The 15,737-nt window shown below is 47.9% G+C and overlaps 1 protein-coding gene across 1 annotated transcript in view; it reads right to left on the bottom strand.

The window, feature by feature from the left end:
• NID1 (nidogen 1) overlaps nucleotides 1-15,413 on the bottom strand; it is an 81,419-nt gene extending 66,006 nt beyond the window's left edge. Inside the window, exon 1 of the mRNA XM_047702070.1 lies at nucleotides 15,069-15,413. Within this exon, the coding sequence (XP_047558026.1) occupies nucleotides 15,069-15,281 (213 nt within the window). The 5' untranslated portion in view covers nucleotides 15,282-15,413. The remainder of the gene's footprint in view (nucleotides 1-15,068) is intronic.
• Nucleotides 15,414-15,737: the final 324 nt, after the last annotated feature.

Genomic DNA, 15,737 nt, shown 5'->3' on the forward strand with positions numbered 1-15,737 from the left:
TTTTAGCCGAGCAAGAAGGTATCTGTGCCATGGCCAACACCACTTGCTGCACTTGGCTTAAGAAAGTGGCTCCTTCAAGGGGGTCTTTCTTTGACTTACTTGACGCTGACTGGTTTGCTTCTCGGATGCCATCGTTCCAAAGTGCCCTCTAGACATTGGGAATTATCCTGCTTGTAATAATCATGGCGGTCTCCCTGAAACACTGTGGTATTCTCTCTAAAGCTTTAAATGTATGTTTGCAGCCACTAACCACCAAGCAAATGATCTTCTTAAGACTGATTCATCAGAGGGGCGCTCGGGTGGCTCATTCGTTAGGCGTGTGTCTTCGACTCAGGTCATGATCCCAGGGTCCTGGGTCCTGGCCCCACATCTGCATCCGGCTCCCTGCTCAGCGGGAAGCCTGCTTCTCCCTCTCCCACTCCCCCTGCTGTGTTCCCTCTTTCTCTGTCAAATAAATAAATAAGATCTTCAAAAAAAAAAAAATTAACTCATCAGAAAAGAAACAAAGGGAACAACTGACTTCAAGAATGTAAACCCGGGGCGCCTGGGTGGCTCAGTTGGTTGAGCGACTGCCTTCGGCTCAGGTCATGATCCCGGACTTCCAGGATCGAGTCCCGCATCGGGCTCCCAGCTCCTTGGGGAGTCTGCTTCTCCCTCTGACCTTCTCTCTCATGTTCTCTCTCACTCATTCTCTCTCAAATAAATAAATAAAATCTTTAAAAAAAAAAAAAAAAAGAATGTAAACCCAAGGTCATGACCTGCAAATACTCTGGAAATATTCAGCAAAAAGACATAATAATCTGTGAATACCATACAGAGCATGAGAAAAAAAAAAAAAAAAAAAAAAAAAAAAAAACAAGAACTCCAGAGCTGGGAAAAGGGCTAATGCCTTCAGTTTTGATCACATCTCTTAGGCTGAGAGAGCCTGATCAAAAGGGGAGAATTGCTGAAAACAAAACAAATCCCCACAAGATAACATGACCAAATGGAGTCGCTTATGCCAGACTCCACATCACCAAAACCAAGACTTACTTTTTTTTTTTTTTTTTTTTTTAGCTTCAGGGGCAGACGTTAGTGATTCATCAGTCTCATATCATACCTGGTGCTCAGTATGTCATGTGCCCTCCTTAATGCGCATGACCGGGTTACCCCATCCCCCCACCCATCACCCGTCCCGCAACCTTCAGTTTGTTTCCTATAGTTAAGAGTCTCTTATTGGGGCGCCTGGGTGGGCGCCTGGGTTAAAGCCTCTGGGATTCGAGCCCCGCATCGGGCTCCCTGCTCAGCGGGGAGCCTGCTTCCCTTCCTCTCTCTCTGCCTCCCTCTCTGCCTGCTTGCCAACTCAGTCTGTCAAATAAATAAAATCTTAAAAAAAAAAAAAAAAAAGAGTCTCTTATGAACCAAGATTTAACTAAATTACAGTTTTGGCTTTCCCAAAAATGGAATCTGAAACCAATTAGGACTCGCCTGACCGGAACTAGCCAGAAGATCTGCCGGACGGACCCTTCCCATCCTCTCAAGGAAAGGGACCTTGCAACGACCCAATTCCCTTTTGTACACAGTATAACTTCCTTGTTCCTCTCCCTTCTGGCTATGAAAGTCTCCCGTGTTGTAAAGCTCCTCAGAGCTCATTTCTACCTGCTACTTTGGATACTGCCCAATTAGAACTGATTTTTGTTGCAGTAAACTCTTAAAAGTTTTCAATAAGCCTCAGTTCATATTTTAACAACAGTTCGCGATTAGCACGTTGGAACCCGGACTCAGGCGCCCTGACTCCCAAAGGTCCCGCACACTCTCTGCGTAGATTACACCACAGAACTGTTAGGATTGAATGTATTCCCGAGAAAGCCTTTCTGAAATATTGAGAGGAGAATAATAATAATAATAATAATAATAATGTTGTATTATTGTCTACACCACTTCTTTATTGAAAACAGCTACTTCCAGTCCACTGACCAATGTAAATATTGCCCTGAGATCTTACTTTAGAGTTTACACTGGGGAAAAAGACGCTCCTTTGGCAAAACTAAACTTCAGTTCAGTGTGCTCGTAGCACAGCTTAATGAGCCCTTTACTGAGCACATCGAGGGGCCCCTGACTGCCTCAGTCGGTGGGGCTGGCGACTGGATCTCAGGGTTGTGAGTTCGAGCCCCACATTGGGTGTAGAGCTTACTTTCAATAAATAAAAGAAAGAAGGCACATACCTATTCTCTCACTGCAAGAAACACACCAGACAATAGGCCGTGCATCCAGCTGCACAGGGCAGAACACGTCACTCCTATCACAAAACACCCGGGGGAAAATGCCCAGCCCCACAAGGCTGGGCTGACGGCTGGAGCCACTTACTTATGATTGTTTGAACTCAGCTGACATGGTGAGGAGGGAGGACAGAGCAACTAACTCGTGACGGGGAGTGTTTCGTGATCATCCTTAAAGACGGCAGGGATAAAAGGGAAAAGTCATTCAGTAAACTGCACGTTAGACTCTTTACATTTCACGTTAGACTCTTTACATTTCACGTGCGCACTGCGGACGTTGAAACGACCCTCTTTGTAGGCTTCAGTGAGTCTAGTAGCAGTGCCCAGGGCAGAAAGCAGCCAGCAAGAGTGGGGGATTCTTCAAAACAGATGTGGTTCAGAATACTTGAGGCAGGCACAAATAAGAAACAAATGGGGTCGTTTTTACAAATGCAAACGGCTCTACTGAGAAGACAATGAAATCGCCTGCTGTTGCAAAAGCAAACTCCACGGGTGGGGAGGAAGCAGGAATTTAAGGTAAAATCAGTTGGGGTAGAGAATGGAAAGGCAACAAACATTTATGGAGCGGCTGCTGAGTCTGAGGTCCTTTACTAAAGCGGTCCACCTTTTTCAACATGTAATACAAACATCCTTCTTTTCACATATATAAAAAAGACAAGAAAATGAGACTCAATTTAGCTTAATATCATATAGCCAGCAAGCCCTGCAACCAAGATTTGAACCCACTCCTGCTCTTTGTGTTATATTTGGCTGCTAGTGCAGATTCTTGAGCCAAAGTCATGGAAATTGCAGTTTCGTTGGAAAGCCTGGGTAGCTAGAAACAGTGAAAAAACTAAAAGGGCCTAAGGAAAGAAAAGCTTGAGAAAGAAGCCCAGGAAACAGCCAGATCCATAATACCATCAAGAAAGAAGTTGACTGGGGTGCCTGGGTGGCTCAGTGGGTTAAGCCTCTTGGTCGGCTCAGGTCATGATCTCAGGGTCCTGGGATTGAGCCTGCTTCTCCCTCTCTCTGCCTGCCTCTCTGCCTACTTTGTGATCTCTCTCTGTCAAATAAATAAATAAATAAAATCTTTTTTAAAGAAAGAAAGGAAGAAGTTGACTGATTTCAAGCCTGGGATTGAGCCTGCTTCTCCCTCTCTCTGCCTGCCTCTCTGCCTACTTTGTGATCTCTCTCTCTGTCAAATAAATAAATAAATAAATAAAATCTTTTTTAAAGAAAGAAAGGAAGAAGTTGACTGATTTCAAGCCTAGGACAACTAAGGGACCTGGGGTCTGACCCACTTTCACGGTACTTGCCAGTTTATGAAGCACCTTTATTCCAGTTATTGGAGTCAATCTAGTAAAGTAGGCATTAATATCATCTTCATTCTCCATTTCAGAAAAACTGAGTTTCAGTTTACAGGTCTTGCCTAAGATCATACACTAGAAATGCCAGAACAAAACTCTTGAGTCCAAATTGCAAATTTTTTCCGTTAACCCCACAGAGCCAGAGAAATGGCTCTGGCTTGAATTAGAAATAAAAACAAAAGTCTTAGCATTTAAAAACAAGGGACAACCTAGGGGTAATAGTTAAGAGATGTGTCAGTGTTTTTAACTTAATCCAGTTAACATCTAATGAGAGACTTTGGATCCATCACCCATCTCTTCTGTATGAAATTACCTGAGGTACCTTCCAACATTTAAAAATGGTGGAATCTTTAAATGTCCACTTCTAGTGTGTCTATCAAAAAAGGGGGAGAAACGTCCCTCAGGATTCCAGAACAGAAGTCAGTCAGGGAAAGGGGGGAAGGGCTTGTCTAAACTCTCAGTTGCTGGGGAGAAGCAGGCTCCTCTTTGACACTTTGGAGGTAGATATCCGAAGTTGACCAAGTGGAGCCCCAGAAAATCCCCTAGTGGATTACACCACTACTTAAATTGAACACCAATCCCTTCGTTTGAACATTAGAAATTACAGAGAAAGAATTAAGTCTCCACCTGCCTTTCCAGAATGAGCCCTATGTCAGTATCACCCAAAAGCCCCAGCGGATGAGGGCAAGCTTCCCTTTACAGAAGTACAGCAACTAATAAATGTAGAAAGCATGACAGAAACAAAAAAGCCAACAACAAAACAAACTAAAACACCACTTGGCAGCCCTTAATGTAATAACTGACTCAAGCAAAAATCATCAATGGATACTAAGATTAATTGAAAGGTGGTGGGAAAGGGGCAGCTGCGTAAGGCTGAAGTTTCATCCCACAGCTTGCTCGGTGTTCGCAAGGGGGAAAACATGACAGACATGATCCGGCCGTCATCTCATTAGCAGGAGCAGCTAGGACAGTAATAACCAGACATCACTTGTTTCCTGATGTTATAACATACGTGACTTCACTCATAAAATATCCTAAGTAAAGTTTAACCTACTCTGTAATAAAAATACTAATATCCCAAATAAAAAATGATCAAAGGACTTGAATAAATGTTCTCCAAAGATATATAAATGGCCAATAAGCACATGAAAAGATGCTCAACCTCAACAGCCATCAGGGAAATGCAAATCAAAACCATAGTGAGGGGGCGCCCGGGTGGCTCAGTGGATTAAGCCACTGCCTTCGGCTCAGGTCATGATCTCAGGGTCCTGGGATTGAGTCCCGCATCGGGCTCTCTGCTCGGCAGGGAGCCTGCTTCCTCCTCTCTCTCTCTCTCTGCCTGCCTCTCTGTCTACTTGTGATCTCTCTGTCAAATAAATAAATAAAATCTTTAAAAAAAAAAAAACAACCATAGTGAGATACCACTTCACACCCATTAAGTTGACTAGGATCAAAAAGTCAAGTAGTAAGTTCACCAGAAGACGCAGATACATTGGAACCCTCATACATTGTTGGTGGGAACGTAAACTGGTGCAGCCACTTTGGAAAACAGTTTGATAGCCCCCAAAATGTTAAACAGAGTTACCATATTGATGAAGTTCTAGAACATCGGTGAGGTTTGGTTGGGTGGAGTCTGGAGCCGATGACCAAAAAAGAATTCTTGAGACATCTTTGGTGCAAAATGGTGGTTTATTACAGCACGGGGACAGGACCCGTGGGCAGGAAGAGCTGCAGTCCCCCGTTGTGAGAGATGGCAGGTTGTGTACCTTGCGGTTGGGGGAAGGTGAGGGGAAGGGAGGTTTCAACAGAACTTTCATATGCTGAAGAAGACCAACAAGACACCAGAGCCTTTGCCATTGCCAAGGTCGTTTTGCCCTTTTTAGCAAGCTATTAACATTAAGGTAGTTGGGAGATTCCTAAAGAATGTCACATGTGTCCCACCCAGGAGTGGGGGTGAGGAAAGGCTGCAGGTGTCAACTTTTGCTTTGTCCTCAGCCAGCCTTCTGTTCCTGCATCAACATGACCTAGTTTGGGGAAGTGAAATTTACCTCTACCCTCAAAATTTCTTCTGACTGGTCTAAGAATAAAATTGACACAAGACACATTAACAGGATAAAATTAATTTCAAATGAACAGGAGCACCATATGTGGGGGTCATGTTCCCAGACAGGAAGGTAAAATGAGGCATATATGCCATTCTGCACTAAGGAACGAGATAGGAGAGTAAGGACATTCACAGGACAATGAGAGCAGATGTTTGATCATTGGACGTTTGTCTTCCATGTAGATGGGTCACTCAGAAAAAAACTTATCGCTGATAAAAACTCTCATTCTGGGAAAGACTGCCAACTTACTTTCTTCTAGGTCATTAAAGCGGGGACGAACGCTTTTCTCAAGCCCATTTGATCTTGATAGCTTTCTGCTCAAAATAACCCACGTGCTAAGGCGCAGACTTTTAGGGAGACTTGTTTTGAACCCCACCACTTGCAATTCCGCTCCTTAGTACAGACCCAGGAGAACTGTAAACAGATGTCCGCATGCAAACTTGTGCACAGATATTCATGATGGTATTATTCATGAATCGCCAAAAAAGAGAAACAACCTGGATATCCATTAACTCATGAATGGACAAAACAGCAATATTATTCAGCCATAAAGAATAAAGTACTGATCCATGCTACAACACGGAAGAACCTTGAAAATGCTACGCTAAGTGAAAGAAGCCAGTAACAAAAGATCACATATTGTATGACTCCAATTATGTGAAATGTCCAGAACAGGCAAATCCATAGAGGTGGACATAGATTAGGGGGAGCATGGGGTGTGACCGCTAAAGGATATGAGGTTTGTTTTGAGGGCAATCAAGATATCCCATAGCTAGACAGTGGTGGTGATTGTATAACTTTCTGAATACATGAAAAATCGCTGAATTGTATACTTTAAAGGGGTGAATTTTACGGTATGTGAATCATATGTCACTAAAGCTGGTATTTAAAACGTCAAGGAGATATATAAAATCAGGGGGTGGCTATACATGTACCTATGTTTGTACATTTGAGAATCTCTTTGCAAGGAGATGAAAAAACAATCATCAACAGTGATTGTCTCTAGGGAGGAAGTATGGGGCTCAAAGCCAGGGTGGGATGGAAATTTCCCCTTTCCCTGTTTTTACAAGTTACTATTATTATTATTTTTAACCATTTGCATCTAGTTCCAAAATTAATTTAAAAAAAAATTGTGGGGCGCCTGGGTGGCTCAGTGGGTTAAAGCCTCTGCCTCCGGCTCAGGTCATGATCTCAGGGTCCTAGGATCAAGCCCCGCATCGGGCTCTCTGCTCAGCGGGGAGCCTGCTTCCTCCTCTCTCTCTCTCTCTCTTCCTATTTGTGATCTCTGTCAAGTAAATAAATAAAATCTTTAAAATAAAATAAAATAAAACTGTAAGTGTTTTCTAAAGGAAAAAAAGAGTTTAACCTGAATATTTTCAAGATGGCCAGCTTTCAGGAAATACAGAGATGGAATTAACAAGCCAAACCCCGTTCCAGAGAAATAGTGGAATGCAGAAGGTGGGGCATCCTACAGGACAACAGGCAGTGATTCTTAAATAAACCAACGAATCAAATGGGGGAGGTCAAGATTAAAACAGACTAAAGAGGGACCCCTAGGTGGCACAGTCAGTTGAGCCTCCTACTTCTAGTTTCCACTCAGGTCGTGATCTCAGGGTCGTGAGATGGAACCTCTGTCGGGCTCCGCGCTCAGTGCAGAATCTGCCTTGGATTCTTCCTCCCTCCCCTGCTGCCATCCCCCTTGTGTACACAAGAACCCATGCTTTCTGTCTCTTTCGAATAAATAAAATCTTAAAAAAAAAAAAACAAAAACAAAAACCAGACTAAAGAGACATCGTCACATGGAATGCTTGTCTTTCTGTAGACCCGTCTGAGTAAGTCTAGCTGTAAAGGCCAGCTTCGGGACTACTGGAGAGCTCTGACATGGAATGGACATAAACTGATAATAGGGAATTATTATTGATTTTGTTATGTGTGACTGTGGTAGGCTGGTTATATAGAGAAATGCTTATTATTTTAGGACCGCATACTAAAACATTCAGCGATGTAAATCACAAAGACTGTAATTTACCTTGGATACACCAGCAAAGGGAAATTAATGAAACAAATATGGAAACTGCAAACAACTGCTATTAGATAATGTGCCTGTGGGTGCCCACGGTATTATTTTCTCCCCTTTATGTGTGTGTTCGAAACATTTATAATTAAAAACTAAATGGAAGAAAAAAATTTACTTGAGGACAAAAGCAGTTATGAAACCTCCTCCCAAGGGACTAAGAACCAGCTTCCCTCACACGCAACGCAGAGGTGAGCAGGGTTCATTCCGTGGGGAGGAGTTGGATGCACGAGTGGGTCCTCTCGTGCACTCGTGAGCCGTGGATGCACGTGTGACCTTCAGAGACCATTGCACAATGCCCCGCAGCACTGCAGCCCCACAATCCTACCCCAAAATTCTGTGCACAACAGGGGCTCTTAAGATACCGTCAAATAAATAAATGAATGGAAAGAAAAAGAAAGGAAAAGAAGAAAGTGTTATCCAATGTGGCACAGTATAAGGACCACAGAACTAGCAGCCAGAGGATCAGAGTTCGAGCACCAGCCCATACTTGATAAGTGAATTCCGACAAGTGCCTTAGCTGTGCAGGTCACTTTGCTTCTCTACAATAGGATGCTCATCCCATGACCCGCCTGAGCTACCTCGCAGGGCTGCTGTGTGTCTCAGATGAGATAACACACAAGCAAGACCCCTTGTTCTCACCTTCCAGAGAGGTCTGGAACCTACCACTGCCACCACCTCTCATCTGGAATTCTCTCTTCCTCCTCCACCCCGTCCCCCCAAATCCTCCGCCTGGGAGACGACATAAATTTCTAAAACTTTTTATAACCAGATGACTCACACCGGAAAATTTCAACACCCAAAGGAGACCAGCAGCCGCACGCCTGGACACTCATCCATCAGCTCCTGTGATCAGCAACAGCCTCCCGTTCCTGATTCACCCATCCCTCCCACATGTGTGCATGTTTATTTTTTCTTTTTTGAAGTATTTTACATTTTATTTAAAAAATACATTTTATTTTATTTATTTAATAAAATCTCAGACATCAAATCATTTCACTTGTCAATCTTTCCCTAGGCATCTCTTCTAGAAAAGCAATGGGTCTCAAAGATGTCCTTCATGGCTACTTGGTTTCAATTGGGATCCAACAAGGGTCACTTGGTTAAGATGTTTCTCAAATCTCTTTTAATCTATAGGGGTTCTCCCTCCTTTTTCTCCCGTGCCATTTTTTTTATTAAAGAAAGTAGGAATCTTCTCAGAATAAATCATGTCTCTCCTCTACTTAGAAAGCTCTAATGGCAGCCCCCTGCTTAACAGAATAAGATGAAAAATGCCTAGCATTCGTTCACTCATTCATTCAACAAATCATAACAGAGTGCCCACTGTGTGCCACAGGCTGCTAGCAAACCAGGGAACAGGGGCGAATATGGCAGGCCAAACCCTGCCTTCCTAGGGCTCGGGCTCTAGGGAAAAAGAGAGCCAACAAACAGGTAAGCGAATAAATGAACGGCCTGGTTTTTAGAAAGGGACGCATGTCATGATGAAAACAAGGCAGGATGGAAAAACAATCACAAAGGGGGTCCGAGCAGAGCCCGCAGGACAGGAAGGTGCAGCCACGGGACATCAGGGCCATGCGCCCAGGCAGAGGGAAGCCGAGTACCAAGACCCAGATGAGACAAGCTGACTGTGTGGTGGGGGGCAGAGAAGGCAAGCGGGTGTGGCTGGAGCCTGGCTGGCGCCTGGCTGGCGTGGAGAACCGAGAGAGGGGTGGGGGCTGGAGACCAGCTGGGTGGGGCCACGTGAGGCTTTGGGGGCACAGTGGGAAGTTTGGAAGCCCTGCCCTGCGCAGTGCCCCTCGGGGAGGGCTCCGACCAGGGTGACAAAGTCTCATTTAGCTCTGCCGGGTCCTTCTGCAGGCCTGCCCTCTCTCACTCTGGGTTTCGTGTCATTCCTGTGATGTGACAAGCTCCTTCTCTCGACACTCACGATCTCATACACAGTTAGTTTTCCTCCATTTGAACCACAGTCCTGAGCCTACCTTCTTCACAAGGCGCAGCTCTACTCATCCTGTAGTTCCAGCTGGGCTGGGAAAGTTCTTCCCTCCAGCTAGCTCAGGTGCCACCACAACATAAGGACAGACTTCTCCCTTGTAGCACACGTCACAGGGGCAATTGGCCAGTTATCGGTGTAATGTCCATCTTCCCCAGCGGGCTGAAAACGCCATGAGAGCAGAAACAAGCTCATGTTTCGGTCTGCATCTCTGAAGCCTCGCACAGTGCCTGGAACAGCAGGCAGCAGATGAAGTGTTTGCTGCACGAACAGGTGGTCTATCCTAACACTGCACCGCATCTTACGAGAAATAATATCCAGTGTCTTGAAATAGTGCCTGTAACTATTCAACACCGGGTCACCCAAAGAATATTAAAAATCCAAAATCTGGGGCGCCTGGGTGCCTCACTCATTAAGCATCTGCCTTCCGCTCAGGTCATGATCCCAGCATGCTGGGATGGAGCCTGGCATTGGGCTCCCTGCTCAGCAGGAAGCCTGCTTCTTCCTCTCCCACTCCCCCTGCTTCTATTTTTTTTTTTTTTTAAGATTTTATTTATTTGACAGACAGAGATCACAAGCAGGCAGAGAGGCAGGCAGAGAGAGAGAGGAAGCAGGCTCCCCCCTGAACAGAGAGCCCGATGCCGGGCTCGATCCCAGGACCCTGGGATCATGACCTGAGGAGAAGGCAGAGGCTTAACCCACTGAGCCATCCAGGTGCCCCCTCCCCCTGCTTCTGCTCCCTCTCTTGCTATCAAAAAAATAAGTAAAATCGTTTAAAAAAATCCAGAATTAGATGGGGCTCAGAGCTAATCTTGTTAAGCCTCTCCATTTTATAAATAATAAGGCCAGAAACAACAAGAGGGTGAGAAATGAAGGTATCTGACCTCAATTATAAGTTGAACAACGGGGTGCCTGGCTGGCTCAGTTGGTAGAGCACGTGACTCCTGATCTCGGGGTTGGGGGTTCAAGGTGCCACCAGCACCAACATTACCTCCATGGAACAGATTGGCTCGTTTATGAAATCGAGAGTAATTTAAAGAGCTGGTGCTTCTGGTCTGTGTTTATATAGGTAAGTTGCACTTACCTATAACTTTCTAGTTACACTAGAAACACAGTGTATGGCCTGAAAGCTGAAACACTATTTGTACAGGATGCTTTCTCTTGCCTTGCTGTACGTCCCCATACATTAAGAAATTCCAGGGAGCTGGGGATCCTCGGGGCTCAGTTGGTTAAGCCTCTGCCTTCGCTCAGGTTATGATCCCAGGGTCCTGGGATGGAGTCCCATGTCGGGTTCCTTGCTCAGTGGGAGGCTGCTTCTCCTTCTGCCTCTGCCCCTCCCCATGTTTATGCTCTCTTTCGTGCACCTACGCGCGAACTCTCAAATAAATAAATAAATAAAATCTTTTAAAAAAAAATCCAGGGATTAATGAGATATCACCCCACACCAGTCAGAATGGCTAAAATTAACAAGTCAGGAAATGACAGATGCTGGCGAGGATGCGGAGAAAGGGGAACCCTCCTACACTGTTGGTGGGAATGCAAGCTGGTGCAACCACTCTGGAAAACAGCATGGAGGTTCCTCAAAATGTTGAAAATAGAACTACCCTATGACCCAGCAATTGCACTGCTGGGTATTTACCCTAAAGATACAAACGTAGTGATCCGAAGGGGCACGTGCACCCGAATGTTTATAGCAGCAATGTCTACAATAGCCAAACTATGGAAAGAACCTAAATGTCCATCAACAGACGAATGGATAAAGAAAATGTGGTATATATACACAATGGAATACTATGCAGCCATCAAAAGAAATGAAATCTTGCCATTTGCGACGACGTGGATGGAACTAGAGGGTATCATGCTTAGCCAAATAAGTCAATCGGAGAAAGACAACTATCATATGATCTCCCTGATATGAGGGAGAGGAGATGCAACATGGGGGGTAAGGAGGTAGGAGAAGAGTAAATGAAACAAGATGGGATTGGGAGGGAGACAAAACATAAGTGACTCTTAATCTCACAAAACAAACTGAGGGTTGATGGGGGGAGGGGGGTTGGGAAAGGGGGGGTGGGGTTATGGATATTGGGGAGGGTATGTGCTATGGTGAGTGCTGTGAAGTGTGTAAACCTGGCGATTCGCAGACCTGTACCCCTGGGGATAAAAATATATGTTTATAAAAAATAAAATTAAAAAAAAATCCAGGGAGTTTTCACCGTGACAGACTTTATGGTTCTGCACATTTGTGTGTAAAAGTACAAGAGGCATGTTTTTGTAGAAGCGACAGAGCCAGCGTGAGCCTGTTACATACGAAATGTCCTTCTCAAAAGTTACATCAAAAATATAGCACCAAAGTACTACAGGAATAAAATAGAGAATGAAGGTTTTGACTTTAAACACACACACACACACACACACACACACACACACACTCTCTCTCAGCTATCAATGAAGAAGAAAGCACATAGTTTGAGAGTACATTACCACACGATAAGCAGTTTAAATACATTAATTGAGGGATATTCAAAACTCCACGAGAAAGGCAGTGATATCTCTGTTTTCCAGATGAACAAACCACGGCTTTCAGAGGTTGGATAACTTATCCAGGATCCACAAGTCAGTGGCAGAAGGGAGAGTCAAGACCACACATATCGGGCTGCAGAGACCTCCATTTTTCTACATCACCTACTGATAGTCCAGGTGAACAGCTAAAATGAAAATGAAGGCAGACAAACATCTGTCAATAGTTAAGCTCCAAATCAGACAGCACCAGCGTTCAGAGAGTTTAAGGACTGAGAGATGAATGCAGTAGTTGGCACGAGTCAAGTAAGAAGGAGGAAGGACTTACGTTGACTGAGAGAATGGGAGAGAATCTGAGAGGAAAGAGGTAAATTAAGTGGAAGAATAAAAGAATAAGCAAAGGGCAAAAGTAAGGCATAATTTCCTTCTCGGGGACCGTTCATTCCCTCAGCCAGGTGCCCAGGATGGCACAGACCACCTAGCTCCTGTGCACATTCCCATCCATTCCCCGGTCTACTCCGGCCATCACACTGGGTCCCCCCGGACTCATGTAGCCCTCCCTTGTCAGCCCTCTTTGAGGACTGCCTCGCCCGGGCCACACTTCCTTCAGGGGTAGCCCTCATCCAAGGACTGACTGATCAACAGACCGATCACCGTGAGGCACCGTGAGTCCTCTCATACCTCAAAGCTTGGGAAAGCCATCCCACTTCAGAGCTCGCAGGGTTGGCTGAGCCCTGTGCCTGGACTGCCCAGCCACTCAGCGTCAGCCTCCGCTTAGTCCCTCTGCACCTCCCTCCCCTCCAGAGGTGTGGATGTGAGGGGCTCACCCCTCCCAGTGAAATAACCTGCCTGCAGATCTCCATTTCAGACTCAGTTTCCTGGCAACCCAACCCGTGGCAGATAGAACATCCAACAGAGCTCTGGGATTCTTTCTCATTGAAATGCAGATTAAACCTGGGGGGACCTGGTATGGTTTGACCGGATATCCTTTTTTAGCAATAGATTTTTCTAGGTTTTTAGAATGCGATGTGGTTAGTCTGATGCCACAAATAAAGGGGGAGGAGGCCCCAAATTTAACAAAAGAATTCAGTGGGTCTGTTAAGGAAAAAAAATTTATTTTTATTTTCAATAACCCCTAACTGGTATTTAGCATTTCCTTCCATTATGAATGCAGGCAACAAAGTATAGCAGTAACTCTTAAAGATTTTTTATTTATTTATTTGACAGAGAGAGATCACAAGTAGATGGAGAGGCAGGCAGAGAGAGAGGGAAGCAGGCTCCCTGCTGAGCAGAGAGCCCGATGTGGGCCTCGATCCCAGGACCCTGAGATCATGACCTGAGCCGAAGGCAGCGGCTTAACCCACTGAGCCACCCAGGTGCCCTATAGCAGTAACTCTTAAAGACCTCCCACAAAGAGAAGTCCCAGATATTCGCATGTCACGTTTAGTCACGGCAGGTGTCTTCAAATATTGTTTACTGTCCAGACAATGTTGAAAATAAAGTAATTATCTGACACCCCCACTGGACACATTGTTACACCTATTAAATAACGTTAGAAATAACCACATATAGAGTGCTTGGGTGGCACAGTTGGTTAAGGGTCTGCCTTGGGCCCAGGGCATGATCTGGGAGTCCTGGGATGGAGTCCCCGCATCCGGCTCCCTGCTCAGCGCAGAGGCTGGTTCTCCCTCTCCCTCTGCTCCTCCTCCGCTCCTGATTGCGCTCTCTCTCTCTCTTGCTCACTCTCTCAAATAAAAAGTAAAATCTTTTTTTTTTTAAAGTAAGCACATATATTATTACTTCAGGCACTTTTTGCTTTAATATTTTTATCTGGATTTCAACATAATGACTTCCTGGGCAATCCTGCAGATTTTAGTTTATGTAATTAAAAATATAATGGCAGGACAGACTCCAGCCGCTGTCTGTCCCCCCCGCCCCGTCTCTGGAATGCGCATCGCGTTCTATGAAATCCACATGGCGCGCGGCTGGGGAAGGCGGCGGCACGGAAGACTTCACCGAGGTGACAGCGTCCCCGGGCCCGGCTAGTCCCGAGAGGGCTCCAAAGAGCTAAAGGCCACCCGGGCCCGCTCCCCGGCGGGGCCCCCCATGGTGACAACGCTCGCTACAGGAGACTGGACCTCCGGGTCGCCCTGCTTTCCCAGCCCGAAACTCTGGACTGAAACGAGCTCAGAGGGGAGCGGACTCGCAGCCAGGACAGGTCCCGGGTCCGCGCGCAGACGCCGGCTCCCGCGGTCTTTCCCTGCCCCCACACCAACGCAAATCCCAGGGCCCGCGCGCCCCCCGGGACCCCGCTCCGGCCTCTGCCCTGCGAAGGCTCCGCGCCCGCGCCGGGCTCCTCCCGGGCCGCGTCCGGTCCCTGCAGGCCCAGGACGGCGGCAAGACGAGGCCCGACTTCCCGGCGGCGGTGCCGCCCACAGCTGCCGGAGGGGAGACTCCGCCCGGGGTCCCGGGGTCCCGCGATGCCTGCGTTTCCCGGTCGGGCATGGCGCGCGCGAGGCCGCGCAGATGGGGGTCTCCACACCCGCGTGCTCCTCGGGCGGCAGCGGCCAGGCGCCGCGGAGACGTCGGCCGCCCCGGGGAGGCGGGGAGCCAGCGAGGGCCCGGAGACCCCGCGCCCCCGCGCCCCCGCCCACGACGCCCACGTCCGTCCGGCCCCGCGAGCGTCCCTGTCGGCCCCCGCCTCCCTTCCGACGGCGGCTCGGCCCCGCGCCTTCCTCCCCCGCCGCCCCCGCCGCCGGCCCCGGAGGTCGCACTCACATAGACCGAGTCGATGCCGGATTTGTCGAAGAAGCGGAGCGGCCGCCTCAGCTCCAAGGCTGGGGAGACGCGGTCGTCCCCCGCCTCCAGCTCCCGGTCCCCGTGTCCCGGGCCGAACGGGAAGAGCTCCTGGCGGCTCAGGCAGCCCCCGGGCCCCACCAGCAGCAGCTGCAGGAGCAGCGCCCACGTCCACGCAGCCCCGCTCCGGCGCATCGCGGCCAGCACGTTCCCGAACCGAAGTCCTGCAAAGCTGGCGGCTCCACCGGCCAGTCTGGGGAAGGCGGAGACGTAACCGGACGCCCCTCGGCAGCCCCTACGCGCCTCCCGCCTCCCGACGTCCCCACCCCGGGAACTAGGGGAGGGGAGCGAGGGGAGATGGGGAGCGCCCCGCCCCGTCCACAGGGCGCGCCGCCTAGGCTGCCCAATGGCCGCGAGGGGGAGGGCGAGGGGCGCAGCCGAATCCCCCTGCGGCTCCCGCGGCGTCGCCCTCGACCCCGCGGGGTCGCGGGCGCTGGTGGCCGCGATTCCCGAAACCAGCCCGGTTGCCACGGAAGAGCAGGGCGCGGGGCTTTGCGCCACGGTCCTCTGGTCAGGGTTAAGGCAGAGGGCGGGCTGCGTGGAAATGCTCCGGATTCAGGAACACTGTCGCCCCCGGTGCTGCTGGCGGTG

The sequence above is a fragment of the Lutra lutra genome, chromosome 14, assembly GCF_902655055.1.
Source record: "Lutra lutra chromosome 14, mLutLut1.2, whole genome shotgun sequence".
Classification (NCBI taxonomy): domain Eukaryota; kingdom Metazoa; phylum Chordata; class Mammalia; order Carnivora; family Mustelidae; genus Lutra; species Lutra lutra.